This window comes from Biomphalaria glabrata, chromosome 5 (genome assembly GCF_947242115.1).
Source record: "Biomphalaria glabrata chromosome 5, xgBioGlab47.1, whole genome shotgun sequence".
NCBI lineage: Eukaryota > Metazoa > Mollusca > Gastropoda > Planorbidae > Biomphalaria > Biomphalaria glabrata.
Window position 1 is genome coordinate 51,555,224 of NC_074715.1, and position 20,886 is coordinate 51,576,109.

At 35.9% G+C, this 20,886-nt stretch overlaps 1 protein-coding gene across 2 annotated transcripts in view; it reads right to left on the minus strand.

Moving 5' to 3' along the window:
• Positions 1-1,397: 1,397 nt before the first annotated feature.
• The window catches only part of LOC106059117 (glycogen debranching enzyme-like), a 46,153-nt gene continuing 26,664 nt past the window's right edge, over positions 1,398-20,886 (minus strand). For both annotated transcript variants that reach the window (XM_056031052.1, XM_056031051.1), the window contains 15 exons: positions 20,543-20,768; positions 19,022-19,290; positions 18,154-18,287; positions 17,894-18,027; positions 17,049-17,227; positions 16,060-16,162; positions 13,277-13,502; positions 12,353-12,464; positions 11,641-11,776; positions 11,203-11,315; positions 10,012-10,223; positions 8,401-8,498; positions 7,830-7,917; positions 6,207-6,395; positions 1,398-3,751 (listed from right to left, as the gene is read on the minus strand). In XM_056031052.1, coding sequence (XP_055887027.1) covers positions 3,665-3,751; positions 6,207-6,395; positions 7,830-7,917; positions 8,401-8,498; positions 10,012-10,223; positions 11,203-11,315; positions 11,641-11,776; positions 12,353-12,464; positions 13,277-13,502; positions 16,060-16,162; positions 17,049-17,227; positions 17,894-18,027; positions 18,154-18,287; positions 19,022-19,290; positions 20,543-20,768 — 2,306 coding nt within the window. In that variant the 3' untranslated portion in view covers positions 1,398-3,664. The remainder of the gene's footprint in view (positions 3,752-6,206; positions 6,396-7,829; positions 7,918-8,400; positions 8,499-10,011; positions 10,224-11,202; positions 11,316-11,640; positions 11,777-12,352; positions 12,465-13,276; positions 13,503-16,059; positions 16,163-17,048; positions 17,228-17,893; positions 18,028-18,153; positions 18,288-19,021; positions 19,291-20,542; positions 20,769-20,886) is intronic.

Here is a 20,886-nt window from a genome sequence, read left to right on the forward strand (position 1 = left end):
CCAGGTTTTAAACCTACCAAGTGTGTAAAAAGGAAATGAGGACCAGGTTTTAAACCTACCAAGTGTGTAAAAAGGAAATAAGGACCAGGTTTTAAAACTACCAAGTGTGCAAAAAGGAAATGAGGACCAGGTTTTGAACCTACCAAATGTGTAAAAAGGAAATGAGGACCAGGTTTTAAACCTACCAAGTGTGTAAAAAGGAAATGAGGACCAGGTTTTAAACCTACCAAGTGTGTAAAAAGGAAATGAGGACCAGGTTTTGAACCTACCAAGTGTAAAAAGGAAATGAGGACCAGGTTTTAAACCTACCAAGTGTGTAAAAAGGAAATGAGGACCAGGTTTTAAACCTACCAAGTGTGTAAAAAGGAAATAAGGACCAGGTTTTGAACCTACCAAGGCTGTAAAAAGGAAATGAGGACCAGGTTTTGAACCTACCAAGTGTGTAAAAAGGAAATGAGAAATGAGGACCTGCTAGTGAATGATTTCTAATGCTACCAAAAATAAAATACATATTATCATCATTTGTTTATCATTTGTTTCAGCACCTAGCTTCTATTTTTATGTTCACAAAAAAAAAAATAATTGGTGAAAAAAAAAACAAGTTTTAAATTTACTGGTACAAACATATATATTAGAAGGTCCTTAGGGCTTGCAAAGAATTTCCTTCAGGGAACAGTATCAGGAAAAAGAGACAAAGACAGCGATGGGAAGATAACATAAAAGAATCGATGGACATGTCATTGAAAAAGGTTTTAGGGTTTTGAGTTTTAGAGTTTTGATATTTTGGCACACCCGCACAATTTAGGTCATGTCGTGCCCGTAATCCTTCAAGGATCACTCACCTTTACAAGAGCTAAATTCCATACAGTTAAATCATTAAAAACAATGTCTATTCACAGTTTAAAAAGGTTTTATCCAAGGCCAAAGACAGAGAAATGGAGAAAGACAGTCAACAGATCATGTGTGGGGCCCTGAAAGTCCAACAGACTACAGGATAGGTGAGGTGAGAGGGTATGAAATGAAATAATTTCGTAGCTTTTTGAAATTTTTAAAAATATTTTGCCACTAAGCCTCAAAAGATATTAAGGAACCAGGTGACCAGTTACAAGATATACCTTGAACAATTTATTCTTAAGAACTCAAATTATCATTTTCAAATTCACTGAAATATAATATTTTACATGTTTCAGATGTTCCTTTAGAGTTAAAGATAACTTACTTCCTAGTCCAAACCTCCCACAGGACAAGGGGGGATGGCAGCGGGCAGGCAATAAACCTGGGACCTTCGACAAGTCTGAACGACAGTCCAGCGCGACAAGGCGGCCACCCAAATAGAGAGGTACATCTTCATTTTCAAGATGATGTCAAACTTTCTGTAACAACAATTGACAACAGTGTAAACAATACTGTATTTATTTGTCACCCAAAAAGAAAGAAAAGTCCAGCTCTATAAAAACAAAAATCTGATACACAACAATGCAACAAGTCTTTGTTTCCTAATGTAATACTTCAGGGCATGGATTATATACTTCGTAACAAAACAGCATGCTTCACAATTCTAAGAAAAACTAACACACTCTGAAGCAATGGCTGATTGAAAGTTCAACAAATGTTAGAAAATATTGCAATCCCAAGTGACATAGTTCTTATTCAATTAGTCATTTAATTATTTAATTAGACATAGAAAAAACAATATGTTTAAAGACTAGTCAATAAACACAATATTCAATAATAGTTAGTAGAAAAAAAATAATTGGTCCGAAAACATAATATACAAATACATATTTATTATAAAGTATATTAATTTAACAAAAAGAATCCTATTATTTTACTGTAATTTTTCCATAAAGCGCACCACCTTAAATTGTTCAGTATAAAATTCAATAATTGAAAAAAAAAGGCTTTGAAACAAAATTTAAAAAAAAAAAGGAAAAGGGTGCTTGGGGCAGGGGGGGGGGGGTGCTGATGGTAATGAGGTTCGGTCAACAAATAAATATGAAATCACAATAAAAATATATCTCATATCTCAATATTACCAAGTTTTATCACTAAAAATGACATTGAGAAACTTCTAATGTGATGTGCAGGCTATGCTATGAAAGGTTTCCGATACATGGGCTATGCTGAGTAGTTGATTGCAGTAGTTGATTGCAGACCTCACATTTTGTTATCACAGACTTGAAATGTATTTTCTTTGATAGCACTGAAATATTTGTCATTGGGAAGATCTTGAGGCTAATCACTAAAATATTGAAACTGCTGAGAAGAAAAGTTAGGATATGAACAGAGAGGCTACACTCAATTATAGCTTTAGTTAGAAGCGGCCAACCAATTCTACTTTCCCAAACCAATATCACGTATTCATTACAATTCTGTGGTCGCGAGTTACAAAATTCCAGCCTCCATAGAGATTCAAGACCGCTTTAGAAAGGAAGCCAAGGACTTTACTGACTATACATTATCAGAAAACCAATTGATTATATTTTAAGAGAGGACATATAAAATTCATTACCACAATGAAAGAAAAAAAAAAAAAAGTAAGATTTCCTGAATGTAATCACAATGTGACCTCACAGCTAGCTCAAAATGAGATGTTTCACCAAGATTCAAGAAAATTGTGTTTGAACACTCAGATAATAAAACCAAAACTGAAATTAATTATCCAACTAGATCAACAATAGACAGCTCAATTATACAAAGAGTACATGTCTGATTAAATGTGAGGTACATTTTACAAGCCATCGAATCAAAACAGTCTTTGCTAAACATAGTAATAATGATTGATTCATTTGTATAGTTTTCATTATATTAAAGACAAGCCTATACATTGGCTGTAGGGAGGTACAATGACTGTAATGTAAATAAAAAAAATAAATAAATGCCATTTGTTATGCACAAAGTGAGTCCAGCACAGAATTTTGTGATACTGTGTAATACATAGTAGACTAATAACATACTAAGTAGATTAACAACCACTAATCATTCACATTATTTTACTTCACTCATAACATACATATGAATTAAAAAAAAAAAGACATTGTTCTTAAATATCTAAACATATGTGTTATTAGATTAAGTATTTTCAACAAATTAATTCAATTTATAATGCATTAAGAAAGACAACAGTACAAATGTATAAATCTACCATTTGGAATGGGCAGGGATTGAAAGTCACATTTTCACACATCTTGCACAGCCATCCCTAAAAACACAGGTTAACATAATCCGCAATCCAGACAACTGCTAGCGGTGTGGAGGAAGTGAGTCCAAGCAAATACAGTCAGGACAATCACACACAGGCACATAGTTTGGTAAACAGTGACGTTAAAAATCTAGCAATAAATCTCACTGCTATATGGCAACTAATAGGGTCATATTATTTTGCAAAGTACATTCGGAGAAAATTTATTTCATGAAACACAATGATGAGATGCTGATTAAAAGACATTAATGTATAAAAAAACTTTCTTAGAGTTTTATCAAAACAACTAAGAAAAACTAAATTTATTTTGATTTTTTAAAACCTAGTCAATGTTAAAGCTCTAATACCAGTGTTTACAGACAAAATTTAAACAAGATTCAGGAGACTGGGCAGAACAGGAAACACAGCAAAAAGTCAGGTCCAGTCCAATATCACTAGAAAGTCTTGTTTCTAAAACCCAACTCATTCCTCTAGTTTGGCCATGTCATGTAATGTCTCTAGGATTGTGGCAGAACTCCAAGCTTGTGTTCGACAGCTTCCTGGGCAGTACTGAAAGGTAAGTGAAACAGCGCAGAGTTATTCCATCAGTTATTGGCAAGTTTTAATATTTACAAATATAGACATACATGGACATGATTATAAGCAGGAACAGCATAAAAAAGGGTCCAGAGCTCATAAAGCAGACAATAAAATGAAACTAAAAGATGACTAGAACACTGTTGAAATGTAAAATGAAGACTTAAAATAAAAACAAAAAAATCCTTTAAAATAAAATAAAAAAAAAAAACCTAGCTTATCTAAGGGAAATAACCCTGCACTTAGAACTACATCTCTCAATAATTAAGTCATTTTTTTTTTATATCAAACAAAATAATTATTTACTAATAGTTAATTAAATAATTGGTTATCTTTTAATTGATTCATGTTTTGTTAGGTACAATAAAAAATTGTTGGATGTTTCAACTTGATCTGAGTTTGGGTGTGGGAGAAATAACTCTTAAGTACCCCTTAGCAGACATACAGAGTGAGTTAATATAAGCTTTGTAAATAGAAACCCTAAAAGCAAGTATGTATTGCTCCTTTTGTCTCAAAAGGCAATGGATGCGCCCAAATGAGTCACTGGTTTTGGCTTAATCTTGAGACGGGACAGAATCTGGTGTGGCTAATCAAGCCGATTCTAGAACAGCAGACTTTGCCACAATTTGTACATGTGTATGCCTCTGATTTAGGGCTAGCAGACAGGGCAGCTTTCTTTTTTTCCCTCTTGATTAAAGCCGCTTCAATTCTTTTGTTCTCAGCAAGGGTTGTCCCAGCATGCACAGTCTGTCTCCATGCACTCCGGTCTTTGGCTATGTTTTCCCACATACTTTCGCTGATGCCTGAGGCTCTCATGTCTCGCTTGCAGACATCTCTATATGTTAGTCTTGGGCGGCCCTTGGGTCTGACTCCTTCCACAAGCTCAGCATATAAGATATCTTTCGGGATTCTACCATCTGGCATGCGGGTGACATGTCCAAGCCAGCGTAATCTTCTTTGTGTCAGGAGAGCATACATGCTGTTCATATTGGCCAATCTCAAAACTTCCTGATTGGAGACATGGTCCCTCCAAGAGATGCCCATTATGCGTCTCAGGCAGCGCAAGTGGAAACTATTCAATCTGTGCTCTTGGTACATGTATGTCGACCAGCTTTCACTGCCATAAAGCTGGTCGAGTGCTCACAACACAGGCATTGTAGACTAGGATTTTGGTCGCAGTGGTCAATTTACCACTTTCCCAGACGCGCTTGGAGAGTTTTGCCAATGCTGTGGTAGCTTTTCCTATCCTTTTTGTCAGCTCGATGTCTAAGTCTAGGTTACTGACAATAGTTGAACCCAAGTAGGTAAATTCCTGCACCACTGAAAGGGTGTGGTTCCCACTTTGTATTATAGGTATTTCTGTGACGTCTTGTGCCAGGATTTTGGTCTTGGAGAGACTTATAGTAAGGCTAAACTATTGACAAGCAGCTGCTTGTTCACTAGCTTCTGTAGACCTCCTTGTGAGTGAGATACGAGTGCCGCGTCATCGGCAAACAGCAGCTCCCTTATCAAGGTACGACGCCTTTTCGTTTTGGCTTTAAGACGTGCCAGGTTAAAGAGCCTTCCAACGGATCTGCTATGGATGTATATTCCGTCTTCCAGGGATTTAAAAGCACTGGATAGTACAACTGAGAAGAAGATGCCAAATAGTGTAGGGGCCAGTACACATCCTTGTTTTACACCGCTCTTAATGGAGAATGGCCTGGAGGAAGAACTTTCAAACTGAACGGTGCCCTGCATATTTTCATGAAAAGCTGACACTAGTTTTCTTAACTTATTTGGGCTGCCGATTCTCTCTAGTACAGCAAACAGACCGCTTCTGCTAACAAGGTCAAAGGCCTTGGTCAAATCAATAAAAGCTATGAAGAGGGGCTGCTTTTGTTCTCTGCTCTTCTCCTGTAGCTGCCGCAGAGAGAAAATCATATCTGTTGTAGATCTACCTGCCCTAAAGCCACACTACAATCAGAGCGGTCGCCTTTATTTTTATAAATTGTAACAATGTTGGAGTCTTTCAATTCCTGGGGGACCATTCCTTGTTCCCAGCACAAGCTTAGCAGTTCATGGAGTGGTTTGATTAGGGCATGTTTTCCAGCCTGAATTACTTCAGCAGGAATGCCATCTCCTCCGGGTGTTTTCCCATGTGCAAGCATGTCAATGGCAATGCTCAGCTCCTTTACTGAGGGCGTTTCGTCTAATTCCGTCAAAACTGGAAGTGATGGGAAGTTGGAAACAGCATTTGGTGAGATGGCGTTTTCAATCTGGTAGAGTTCTGCATAATGTTCTACCCATCGTTCCATTTGCAGCACACGATCGCTGATGATTGAGCCATCTTTTGACTTAAGTACCCCTTAGCAGACACACAGAGTGAGTTAATATAAGCTTTGTAAATAGAAACCCTAAAAGCAAATATAAGCAAATATATCTATACCTGGCCATTAGAGTTGGTCAACTCTGGTAAACCTCTCCATGGGTTGGATAAAATTTCTTCATAGTGTTTGCAGAGCACAGAATTGATATACAGCTTAGTTTGGTTCAGAATGCCAGGATTTTTAGACTCCAACTTGTGGGCGAAATGTAACTTTGCTCTGAGGAAAAATCCAACCGGCCAGACCCATTCCTGTTATATAAAGAATTTTTATGAAATGTTAATAAAATGATTATGTACATTAATTATTACATTTTCAACTTTACCTAATAAAACAGGTTAGAGTTCTTAAGATAATAAAAAAAATATTATTAAGTCCAACTAGAAAGGGCTGATAAAACGACCTCCAGAAAAACATAGACATAAAACAAGATTTATATAAAACAAACAATAGTGACATTGTAAGAAACTTTGAACTTCAAATGTGATTATAATGAGAAAAATGAAATTTATTCATAACATATGAGACCAGAAAAATATGTTGGATTATGGACCATTTCATAGAGCACTTCTTGTGAAGAAAACGCTCTACGGTAAGAAACATTACCATCCATTTACATCACTCTCAATATCCAATATTTTAAGCTGAGACATAAATGAACTGGATATTCATGTCATGATGTTGATCTTGTACTGGAGATATCCTGGGCAATGCTTCTCAGCCTCATTGCTGGACGCGGGTGGAAACGGTCGTTGGATGAAATGATTAGATCAATAGTGAAGCAACACAGAACCCCCCTTTAGGGTGCTTAAAGTACATTGCACTGGCAGGGATGAAAGAAAGCCCCCAACAAATATGTCATTATCCACACACAGTTCCTCAAGGGACATTTTTATGGCAGACAACTGTACTAATGATGTGGTATAGAAAATAAATATGGGTAAAATTCACAGTGTGCTCAGCCCTTCAGGATGCAAGCCATCGGTAACAGGGATGTACAAATTTACATCTGCTTGGATCTTTACCAGACAGAATTTTTTTTTAGACAGGCAAATGGAGGAAAGCTTTCATAAGCCCAGAGTTCCAAGAGTCTTAGACTCAACCCTTAAGACAATCATGAGGAAGTACAGGAGATATGTGGTGGCTGAGTGGTAAAACTCTTTGAGTTCTGAACAGAGAGGTCTCAGTTTGAATCTCTGTGAAGCATGGGAATATGAATTTCAAGATTTTCAGGTCGTTGTGCTGGCCACATTATACCTTTGACTTGACTGTTGGCCAAAGAAACTGATGACCTTTATATAATATTCCCTTTAGATCGATCCCATGGTCTTAAAGGGGTACCTAACTCTTAAACATTGTATTAATTGTGATGCAAGGAAGAAAGTGTACAAGAAAGAAGCTCATTGAAAGAGCTTCCTAAAGGACAAAGGACAGCAGCGCTACCAAAGAAGTCATGGAGAAATTTGGAAACTGCAGTAAAAAGTTACCACCAAAAGGGGAAAACAGACCAAGAAAAAGGATGTATTTCTTCCCCCGTGTTAAAACATACAGGTAAGTCAAAGCTGGATCTTTCCTAAACTTTTGGTCAGGTAAACTAGACTTTCATAGTTAGTTAACTACTTTTTTTTTTAAATTGACACGTGGCCACAATTAGACAGTAAGGGAAAGAAATGGAAGAAACTCACTGGTCCTTGGTGGTAGTTCCAGCCATTGGCTACATACATATCAGTGGTGTCATTGTCATTGAAGTAGTCTCCCCTGTAGCTGTAGTCACTGGAACATGACAACAACAAATATATAGGCCAGTTAGGAAATAACGTCAGTTTTATTATTACATTTATTGTTTAATACACATCATGTTTGGGTAGCTGTGTTCAGTTATAAGAAAAGTGAGATCAAAATAACAAATAAGAGAAACCTACAATAATCTTTGATCTTTGTTGCTGTAAATTTGAGAAGATGCAGTGAAAATGTAATTTCCATATGTTTTACAAGCTCTTAGCCAAGTAATAAGTATATTTCATTTGAAGGATCAATGATTATCACATGAATGTTGAATAACAACAAAATACAGATAATATTATAACCTTGATTTTATTTCTTAAGATACTAATAGATATTAAATACATAATATTGTTGATAATTGTGTGCCTTTTTTTGTTATTATTACAAGATTATTTCAGAGAAAGCTCAAAAAGTTTCATTCCCTGTGAAGGATAAAGATTTTTAAAACATTAAAACTAAAAATAAATTTACCTAGGATCTAAAGTTTTCATTCCTAGAGGACCCATCAAGATTTTCTCTGCCATGGTCAGTGCCTTCCAAGCTTTTTCTGTTGTGAACAAATCTGGACACTGGGAAAAGGCATACATGATTTTTTATGACCACATCAAACAAAACTCGATTCCAGATTTAATTTTACACAAACTTTATCAGTGCTGCCTAAGATCAAGAATGTATTTAAAAAAAAGCAGATGTTTATCTTAATTCTTCTTATTGATTTCTGGTACCACTTCTAAGGTGTTTCAGATCTCATTTAATCAGCGAGAGCTTAGTGCTAGCAAAACAATTCATCTTCTCTCTTGAAGATCATCTTTTAATTTCAAACATGTTTCACAATTTTTAGTTCATGCTGTAGTCAGTTACTTGACAACAATTCTACGAATGCTAAATGTAAAAGCCAGGCTTCTCTTTTGACTCTTTCCTCCTCCAGTAAGTATTTAGTGTCACAGAGTCCAACAATTTATACGCTCTTCCAGGCCTAAATACAGTGTTTTTGTTTCTATGCCATTAGGCCTAGTGCACTTATGTTTTTAGTTTTCACAAAAGAAAGGAGATAGAGCCAGTTTCATAATCAAAGCCCTCAAAAGCACTGTAACCCTCTTTAAAGTTTTAAGCACAACCTTCTTATGGAGTACAGCCAGCCCTCTTAATAAGTACAGTCAATCCTCTACTGAAGTACAAGTGACCCTTTTACAAAGTACAATTAATGGCTATTACATTGAACTTATCCAGAGGGATTTTGTAAAGATGATGATTGTTATAAAAATAAATTATGACAGGCAGAGTTTGTTTGGTTTGTACATATATAAACTGTCATCATGAACAAATTTTATTTTAACTGACTCTGAGACAGCAGCAGCTGTAGGACAAGTACTAACAGAAATTCTGATAATTACATGCACTAGCACTGAAACTGTATTCTTCAATAGAGGTCTCTGTACTTCTAATGCAGCAGTTCTCAACCTTTTAAGCTCGGCGACCCTTTTTACAATCTGCCACTCTGCCGCGACCCCCCCCCCCCCCACCAGACACACACAGCAATAGAAGAATAGACAATAACAATCCTTATTTTTGATGGTCTTAGGCGACTCCTGGCAAATCATCAATCGACCCCCAAGGGGGTCGCGACCCATAGGTTGAGAACCCCTGTTCTAATGGTTGTGAAAGTTGGACACTGAATGCTGAAATAAGAATTCAAAATTTTGAGAGTAAATGCGACAGAAAAATGCTGGGTATCAGATACAAGGAAAAGAAGACAATGAGTTTGTACTGTTTCAAGTCAGCACTTTGGCTGACAAGATGGAGGAGACCCCTCAATACTTTCAAGAGATAAAAGCTGAGCTGGTTTGGTTATATTGTAAGTCAAGTCATCATTTAAGATAAAGTGGAGGGACTATGAGGAAAGAACTTCCAAAGAAAATCTGGCAGGAGAACATACAAATGTAACAGCATCTCTCTTGATATCCAGCTAAGGGACAGCTGCTGACCAGGACAAGTGGAAGAATTGTGTTATGTGAACTGTCACAGCACCCTTATGATAAAAGTCAAGGGACAGATAAAATGATTAACACTATCTGTACTTACTGCCATCATGGCTACTGGGAAGTTACATCTGAGTTGATAATCAGTCCAGCAAAATGATGCGTTCAGTGTGTCTTTGTATATGCCTCTTCTGTTAATAAGATCTGGCCGTGGCTCATTGTTTGGGTCAGCCTTTTCAGCAATGAAATAACATTTCTCAAAGTTGGCTTTGATTTTCTCAAACCAGGCTTTATAGGTTACTTTCTCCTTCTTGCCTTTAAATAAACACATGAGGTAAAATTCTAGAGTTGCCTTAGTAACATAACATGAAAAATGTTATAGTTTTGATAACAAAAAGAAACTAAAACTAATACAACATGACATCTTTTCAATTCTAGAGATGATAAGTGCCAATCGTATATATAGAGCTAATACAAATGGTCAATAAATGGATGTAAATTTAGAAACAATAAATAACTGAAGCCACATATGGAGATTTCAAACATTGAAATATAATAATGAAATAAAAGCTGTGAAAAAAACAACATGCTAGTTTAACTGTTAAAACAAACAAAAAAATTAAAAATTTCAATATTAACACAGACAATTATAAAACTGGTAGTGTGGTATGCAATAAGGAAGGTCTAAAAATTTGAACTCTGCCTGCTTATGTTTCCTATCCTCTTAAAGGGGGTTTGATCCAGGACATAAAAGTTTTCATTTCTGAAGTGTCACAGCCGCGTTGGAGACTATTGTGACTTGCAGTGTTTTGCAGTCACTTATGATAGGCCGTGCCTTTTAGCACAATGAAAATGTTCAGGGTGAAAGAGTGATAGCGAGATTCTGTAGTATCCTCAGAGAGTAAGGACAATGTTGAGTTCATTCTGGTATAGCCTATTACTATGGAATAATTATGTTTCTTAATTAGACTATTTTTTTGAAGTATACAGTGTATGAAGCCAAAGGAGCATGTTAGTGCATATTTTGTTACTCAGCTATTATAATAAATATTCGTGTCAGCTATACTACGGGACTTTACAGTGATTGCCAGTTTGTGATGGTTTATTGTATAGACACAGCCCAAACCAGATTTCACAACTTTCACGTTGTCCGAACATTTGCAGTAATATATGATACCATAATTTAAGGCCAGCATATCAGAGTCTTTCCTCATCAGTTACATTTTGGTGTTACATGAAGAAACATCCGAAACTATCAGTGGAATATGGTACAATATTATGGATTTATACCTACCATTCTGAAGACATTCCACCCCATCATAAGGATACAATTTCTTCTCATTGGCACTGGCCAACCATTGCACAACTCCTGCACACATGCCAACTAGCTCTACTGCTGAACCATCTCTGGAGTGAAAAAATCCTCAGTTTTAGAGACACAAAGAATATCATCTAATAGCAGTCATGAAAGAAATCAATTTACAGTTTTAATCCTGAAATCACTTTTTTGTTTAATGAGACAATAAATCAGATGAGCATCAAGTCTTAGACTATTTCAGTCACTCTAAAAACTCCAGATTTTATAGACAAAAAAAAACCTCCCAAACACTCACTCCCACTTAAAAACCCGATATAACAACAGGCAAGTGGAGTACTCCCCATTAGATCAATATTTCTGGTTTCACTTTTTTTCAATTCAAATAAGCTGAGATCTTTAAACATTGTTATGTACCTTGGCGTCGCTGGTTTCCCTTTGTTCCCAGCTTTAGCTGAGCTGCCCATCTTGTCCATCCATGTTCCACAGTTGTGTTCATTGCCACCAAACACAAAACCAGTGGACCAATCTATTCCTACCTGGACATTGAATCCTGTAACATTCCAACATGGTAACCAGTTAGAACCTATTGTTAATGAAAATGAAACATATGTTCCATTTTCTCTTTATGCATATAATCCCTACATTAGTGTGAGGTTACATATTAGATATCAATGATTTCAAAGGGAAGTACAAAAGTAATTTTTTATTTAAAAAGTGAAGTACATTAAATTGTTCCGTAGGACATTATTTTCTACTCCTTAGAGTTACATTTTTTTGTATGAATGCGTTTTTGTTTCAATTAATAGATTGCAGAATGTTTTGATAAATGATAAATATCAGATTTTGTGTACACGTGTTAGTGTTAAAATATCATTCCTATTAAAGTCAGAATAAAATGAACATATATAATGTATCTAGAACATTCTGCATAAAAATTACAACATCGACGAAATAACCCATAACAAAATTTCTGATTAATTTATTTTCTAAAGCTTCTCAAATAATTTGTAAATATATCAATATAGTTCAATATTGCTTTCACGGTTTTACAGAACAATGAATAAAACTCAAGGTCATCAAACAAAACATAAAAATAGTGTGAAGAATACTATCACAAAAGGATTACCTAGATCTGTCATCTGATCATCTATCTGTACTCCGGCATTTCTCTCTCGGAAGGAAACACCCTGTGCGTGTCGATTCAAAGCTTCCTGCATTACTTCATATAAAGGCTGATCCTAGTAAAAAAAAATCAGAAAAAAAAAAGATTATCCATCTGTCTCATATAGGAAAGAAGACTGAAATATTATGAGGGAGCTGTCGACATAGTTTTGAAAAAACAACAGAATTTTTAATGCTGCTGATTCTTATTAAAATATAGAGTATTTTAACTGTTAGGTTTGACTATTGAAGACTTGCCAAGACTTTCTCATTGCATATAAGGTCATTAATGGGAAGACTAGACCAAGGAATGACGATGCCTCACTCTAAAAATGACACAGAATTGGGAGTTATGGAGAGATAATTTAGCCCCAAATAAACATTTGGAGAAGTAAATATAAATGTACGAGTCCAAATTATGAAAGAGTATTTTAGAGTTTTCTAAGAACTTTGATAGGAATATAGAAAATAATGGCAGACAATTTAGTACTCAGTTCTTTCAATAAATTATTTCTTTATATAGACTTATTGTACTGAAGAAGACTATTATGTTTGTGTTATGGTTTGTATTCAAACTCATTTAAATTTGTGTTCTTGTTTTATCCCCAGAGTTGTTTTTGTTTTAGCTGCACCGAATTTAAGCCAAGAAATAAAGATTCTCAATTGTGCTATCCCTGCTTAATGTGACACTAGTTTATACTGGTGAAGGATTAGTATCAGCTTGACAAGAATTATAACCCAAACATGTCAGTAACAATCCTGAGATTGAATTTTTTAAAGCGGTACACTTTATGATTTGTCTTTGGTATCATATTACCAGAAGTTCTGCTGCTATGTAATCAATGTCACTGACTATTACAAATGTGTTTCACTCCAACGTACGACTCACATGTTCACCAGGTCTAAGAGAAGGAGAATCGTCTGTTGGAAACAAGCGACTGACAGGATCCTTTAAAATGTTATATCCATCCTTGACCTGCTGGCAAAAGTCTCTAATGGCTATCAGCCAATACCACACAGCATCCCTGGCATTGAACCTTGCCCCTGTTCCTTCATTCAGTAAGTTGGGAATCAGACCATGACGGAGTGTTCCAGCATAACCTAAAATTATGTGCCTGGAAGTATACAAACATTAAAATGAGCAGGATAAAATAGCTGTTCAGTAAAATAGATAAAAGAGCTATTCATTAAAATAATCTGAAAAAAAAAAAGGAGATTTTTTTTTAATATAAACTTTATTGATCCTCATTGGGAATGTGTTGCGATTACAAGGCTTCTTTTTTTCAATTGAAAACCTCAACATTCCACTAAAGAGAACAGACACAATACACGGACAAGTTCATTCAATTGTCAGTAACCTAGACTTAGACATCGAGCTGACAAAAAAGGATAGGAAAAGCTACCACAGCATTGGCAAAACTCTCCAAGCGCGTCTGGGAAAATGGTAAATTGACCACAGCGACCAAAATCCTAGTCTACAACGCCTGTGTTGTGAGCACTCTCCTTTATGGCAGTGAGAGCTGGTCAACATACATGTACCAAGAGCACAGATTGAATAGTTTCCACTTGCGCTGACTGAGACGCATAATGGGCATCTCTTGGAGGGACCATGTCTCCAATCAGGAAGTTTTAAGATTGGCCAATATGAACAGCATGTATGCTCTCCTGACACAAAGAAGATTACGCTGGCTCGGATATGTCACCCGCATGCCAGATGGCAGAATCCCGAAAGATATCTTATATGCTGAGCTTGTGGAAGGAGTCAGACCCAAGGGCTGCCCAAGACTAACATATAGAGATGTCTGCAAGCGAGACATGAGCGCCTCAGGCATCAGCGAAAGTAAGTGGGAAAACATAGCCAAAGACCGGAGTGCATGGAGACAGACTGTGCGTGCTGGGACAAACCTTGCTGAGAACAAAAGAATTGAAGCGGCTTTAATCAAGAGGGATAAAAAGAAAGCTGCCCTGTCTGCTAGCCCTAAATCAGAGGCATACACATGTACGAATTGTGGCAAAGTCTGCCGTTCTAGAATTGGCTTGATTAGCCACACCAGATTCTGCCCTGTCTCAAGATTAAGCCAAAACCAGTGACTCATTTGGGCGCATCCATTGCCTTTCGAGACAAAAGGAGCCATATATATATAAACTTTATTGATCCTCATTGGGAATGTGTTGCGATTACAAGGCTTCTTTTTTTCAATTGAAAACCTCAACATTCCACTAAAGAGAACAGACACAATACACGGACAAGTTCATTCAGTGACTATACACAGATATCTTGATCTTTTGAACATTTCCTGGTCAATGAGTAGTGATGATACAGTCTCACAGAGTATGGAAGTAACAAGTTTTTCTAGTTTGGTTCTTCATAGGCAGAAGTCGCGCTTTCATGACGAGTTGACAAAGTTATGATGGAATTGACGGCGGTTATCTTGAAAAAATGTTTTCCAACTTTGCTGAGACATCTTTGTTGAAAAAGTTAATTCATAAATGGTAGTGTTGTGTAAGTGGTTTTTAACATTTTTTTTAACCTGTTAAACCCAACAGCCCGATTTATTGGTCTGCGCATAAAATAATCCATGCCCTGTCAGACCAATTATCAGTCAGGCGCAACTTACCTTTAATCTACAGTCGGTAATTAAAAATGCAAAGGAAAAAAAAAACATGAGCTTTGTAATTTTTTTATATGGTAAATTAATTTACAAAATGAAAAGACACTATTGATTAAGGTAATCGTTATGCAAAAAAATAAACTTTGCATGAAGCAGTGAACTATATCCTCAATGATTCTGAGAAACGAACTAGATCTAGAAAATGATTACAATGATAGAGAAATGCAGATTGACTTGATGACAATCTAAATCTAGTTGTAGACAAAATCAGTACAGTTACAGTAAATGAAAACACAAGATCTACATCAGTACCAGCACCAGGTTCATTGATGGAATGAGAGGTCTACAAGCTGAAAAGACTGGCATACCAAGAAAGAATTTAGGAGATAAAGATATCAATAAATTTCTCTCGAAATAAAATATTTAAAAGTTTGAATACCAGTAGTTTGTTTGTGTGCATGCTTGTGTAAAGTGTTATTTTTCTCAGGAGCCTAGGGGGAATAGGAAACTAAGGGCAGGCAACTATGTTCAAAGGGTTAATAAACTATCCAAGAAATGTTTAAATGGCATGTTACCTTTAGCAAGTGTCAGCAGTTTAGGCAAAGTAAAAATTAGCCATGAAGTTCTTTTATAATTTAAAACTGTTAAGTTTGTATAAGAAAAATATCTTTTACAATGAGATCCAGGATGGAAAAGAAAAAGCCATTTAAAACTAGCTTAGCCCAATAACATTTTCATTTAAAAGAAAATTAACTCTAAAAGTGACTGTACTTTAAATATTTTGCTAGTTATGACCAGCTTACCAGCTAGATTATAGAGCTTCACTGAATAGCTCTCTATATATTGTTAACTGTTTGTATATATTTTAAATAAAAATAACACTTATTAATGAAATTTAAAATTTTCTTCTTGGTCAACCATTGAGGCATTTTTATTTGATGGACTATCCTTCAGTAATAAATTCAGAAACACATGCTAATAACCATTATAAATGATGGAACATCAAGTCATTAACCAAAGATTTACTGACTATTTACAGGCTATTGAAAGAAAAGCTTACCTGGCCAGTTCATACTGTCCAGTGACTAGCAACAGACCACGAAGGGAGATAAATGTATCTCTTCCCCAGTTTCTCATGTAACCTCCACCAAAATGTGGGAAACCTAAAAGTAAAATAGAAGTAGCAGGTTTAAGCCAAAGTAAAATACAAGTAGCTGGTAAAACCTAAGTAAAATAGAAGTAGCTGGTTTAAACCAAAGTAAAATACAAGTAGCTGGTAAAACCTAAGTAAAATAGAAGTAGCAGGTTTAAACCTAAGTAAAATAGAAGTACATTGTGAAACATTATATTGTGGCTTAATTATTGGTAACAAAAATTAATTTGAGATAAATTAGAAAGATGGTTTCCAAAATAATACTAAAACAAAGCAATGAAATAATGTTATAATCTTCATATGACTTTAGTATAGAACATCTTCAGACAACTAAACTGTGCTAAATTGCTCTTGTTTTCAGGGAGGGTGTGAATGAGGTACCTTGAAAGGTTTCTGTTATATGTGAGGCATGAAGAAATTAATACATAAAAGTAAAATCTTGAACTGACAATGCCAGTTTCCATGGGAACTGGAAGTTAAAGACTTTTAAGCGGTTTGGGCACCTAGACATACTTTAAAAAAAAAATACAAACAAATTGTATATCTTATATTGAAAGTTATATTATGTGAAGTCTTTTCAATGCAGATTAAAAGAAAAATCAGGGTGACAAAAACATTGCAGTGAGAAATTGTATGAACACATGCAAAGATTGTCTACAGTAAAATTCATGAAATATTAAAATCACAACGGAAATTTTTTTTTTATTAACCTTTTCTACTTTGTTGCTTTGTTGATATCTGTATTCCTAATGGGACATCATAACGATTACATAATGAAAGGGCTTTAACACTCTCTAGTCACAGAATTCAAGGATAACATCTGTATCTAATTTAATCAGTTATCACCTGGAAAAGTTCATGTAATTATATCAAAACAAAAGCATCTGGTGACTGACCTGCAGACATAGACAGCGCAGCCTCTTCCAACTGTTTTGTTTTATTGTTAAACTCCTGCCTTGGACGAGGGACAAGCTTTGGAGACAGAAATGGAAGCCTGGCTTGACAAGTGTAGCCCACAAGCTGGTAAGCTGTCAAGCTCAGCATTTTTACAAAATTGGAACCATCTCTGACAAAACTGAAACAAACATTACAAGTGTCATGAAAAGTGAAACAACCTTCAGAGCCAGCACTCTTTCCTATGAAAACAATAAGTGCATGTTTGTCTGACATGTTTCTTCAGAATTTAAGATTATTACATTCTAGCCCAAGCCTCCCAACAGACAGCAGGGGATGGCAGAGTTCAAACCCAGGTCCATCATACAGCATACAGCATGACAGGGCAGCCATTTAAAATACTAACATAGTTGTCACAAATCTAACAGAAACAGTAATCATTAACTATAGCAACCAAACATTATTACAAAACTAAAACTATCACACTTTAACAGAGAGTAGCAATATTCTAGTTTCAAAAGTATTCTATCTTCATAACACCTTTACTCAGATCCTAGATGTGGCTTGGCATCTTTCCCATTCTTCTTTAAAAAAAATAAACAGCATAGTTATATCTCTTTGCCAAGATAGGTTACTAGGTACATGCATATAAAACAAAATTTCATTAATAAATTGGAAGTAAGATTATTCTTAAAATGTATTTTACTCATACTAATTATACTGATACTGCATTATCCAGAAAAGTCAATAATATTTCATAATTAAATTACATTTAGTTAACACTGGTATTCAAAGTTTGGACATAAGTGCAAAGTGAATATGAAAAAAGCATACACAACAAACTCACTCAGACATCAGATCTTTTGCTGCTTCAGACAGAACAATATCTGCCCCAGTCAGAATAGCATCAAAGTAGCACGGAATCAGATAGCGAGGCATCTTCTCCAAGTGTTTAAATATGGACTGAAACCATTTGGCCAGCTGCAAGTTTGACAAATAATGAAACAGTTAGGTTTATAAGTATGCTTCTTTAAAAAGTAAAAATAGAAACAATTTACTCTAATCATTACATTCATACGTAACAGACTCGCTCAAAGATTAACATACGTTTTCAAGACCAGAATGCACTTTGAGACGATTGGCTAGATAATCTGGCAGCCAGTTGCCATCTCTCAAGTTGCAGCACAGGGGGTGGCCAAGGTCATTTGTTGGTCTGATGACACTCAACAGAGACATTACACCTGGGTACAGCAAATGGGGACAAACTTGAGATCTAATTTTTGTAAATCTCTATATATCTTTAGATATAAAATAAATAATGTTTGTTATTTTAAAACCTCTACTAAGAAATCTCGAATTAGACTGTATACCTATACTTACAAAAATACACATATTGCTTGTTTTTTGTTTTTTTTTCAATAATATCAAAACTATTTTCAGTTAATGAAATTCTTCATTAAAATTAAAATATTGTCTCAGCACTTCTGGAACTGTAAAGTACATAAAACTTCAGCAAGTGTTAGATCTTCCTTGAGAAATGAAGATTATAATATCCGAGCGGTGGGGTGGAGGGAAGAATCTGAACACCCCCCCCCCCCCCCCCCGGCCCCCAAATGAGTGTTGAAATTTTTTTTACAATAAATATCAAATATTAGGCTAAATGTAGGGGCCCAAAGAGGTCAAGCCCCCCGGGCCCCCAAATGATGGCTAATTCCTAGCTAGGCCACTGTATCTGAGATGAGAGCTCCTGCAGGAAAGCAGGGGATGACATCATGTATGATGGACCATCTTGATAACAGTCCGTAGCGCAAACCAGACAGCTATTCTCTGGTGTACGTGGGCACTGATAAGTTAGGCAACATTTCTAAGCATAATATTTTTTAATGTACATATAATTCATGATAAAAAATACTTTGTTTCATTTCCTAGGCTTTTTTTGGAGGTAAGAATAAGATCTAGAGAGGTGACAGTTTACCTTTGATTCCACAGTAGACCAGGTTACCACTGTTGGGTACATTATAGGCACCAAACCCGTAGCAGTCATCTCTCTCTTCCTGATCTATCCTATACAGGCATCGATTTAGGTCAGCAAAGTTCAGCTTAGAAACGATACCACGGAAGCTGGAGTCCTCAGCATCACTGAACATTGTATTCCCACTATATGAACGCAGCATATAACCAAAGTGACCGAGACCTCTTCGTATTTCTAGTATAGCCCCCCTGGCTACCTCTGGCAAAGAGCACCTGAAAAAGTAAGTGATACCTCATGTATTTTGTAATGATTTAAATGAACTATCTTGTTATATACTGTTGTAACCCTATTGGTGACGTGTTAAGTTCAACTGTGTATGATCAGCTGACACATGTGACACAGGCCAGTAATACAGTTAAGTGTGCTATGTTGATGGACAAGGGACAGTACTGGTATGAACTCTGCACACAAAAATGACCCATGTGATGGTCATGTGGTCAGAATCCGTCATGGATAAGGGACAGAGTGTAAGGCAGTTCATCTCAGTACAGGACAGCGAGGAGACCAGGACTGTTAGTCGGCCATGAAGTCAGTCCTGGTTGAGTCCTTGAGTGAAGCGTAAGAGTCCAGGATGAGATCGAGAGTTTTGTACGGCAGTACGGTTATGTACAGTGTAACATTTGTAGTCAGTTTACTATGCTGCCAATTGTGTCATATTGGCTATTTTTATTTACTCATTAAAGTACCAGATTATTTTGAAACTCTTGTTATCAAGTTATTGTGTTAGATGTGTTGAGCAGTGTTTACTTCATCAGTGATTAGGAGAGAGAGAATCGTTACAACGCTTAAAAGATGAAAATTAAATAAAATAGAAACATAAAACATTAGCTTTTGTCACACAAAATGGAACATTTCATAAAAATCCTCAGCTTGCATATAAATGGGGAAATGTTAGTTTTACAGTGCAAGGATTTACTGCTAATGTGCAATTTTTTTTTTTATAAACAAAAGTCTAATGTAATTAAAACAACGACAACTAAGGAATTCAAAATAGATACACCTTGAAGCCGCCCACAATGTAAGGAATTTCTTTTTACTCAGAACTCAATCCCATGACTTCTGCTATGTATGACCCATTTACCTATGTCTGCCTGGTCGTGCGGTTTGCGCGCTGGACTGTCGTTCAGATTTATCAATGGTCCAGGGTTCAAACCCTGCCCGCTCCCATCCCCCGTCGTCCTGCGGGAGGTTTGGACTAGGAAGTAATTATCTTCAACTCTGAAGGAACATCCGAAACATATAAAACATTTTACAAACATTTTTTTAATATTAATAAGGCTAGTCTTCAAATCTATAGTTTAAGGAGGTCTTTAGTATTTCATGAGGCTACACAGACCTAGCTGTCCCCTATATCATATACAACTAGCGCTAAATATAAACTTTAAACAAACAATATTATTCTGCAAACAAAAGTCACTTCTATTTGTATAGTCAGTATAGTGTATATTAAAAAAAAAAACTTACTTGATCGCCACAACTGATCCAGGTGTCATGTTGAAGAAAGAAATCTCTGTGGCCTGGCCATCGTCTAGACTTCTGGTTCTGATCACCTGACTCTCATGCACAGGGAAGTGCTCTCGCAGTTGAAGATAATAGTCAGGCAGTCCATTGATGTAGTCACTATTACGCTTGTACTCAAACTGAGAGGACTTGTGCAATCGCCCCTCCAGGATTATTTCATCTACCATACCTGTCCAACAAAAATATGTTTTTTGATAAATTTAAGATACTAAGAATTCTATCGTTGAAACGTTTCAGAATTAATTTTTTTTTAAATCACTAATATAAATTTTTTAAAATATTGTACT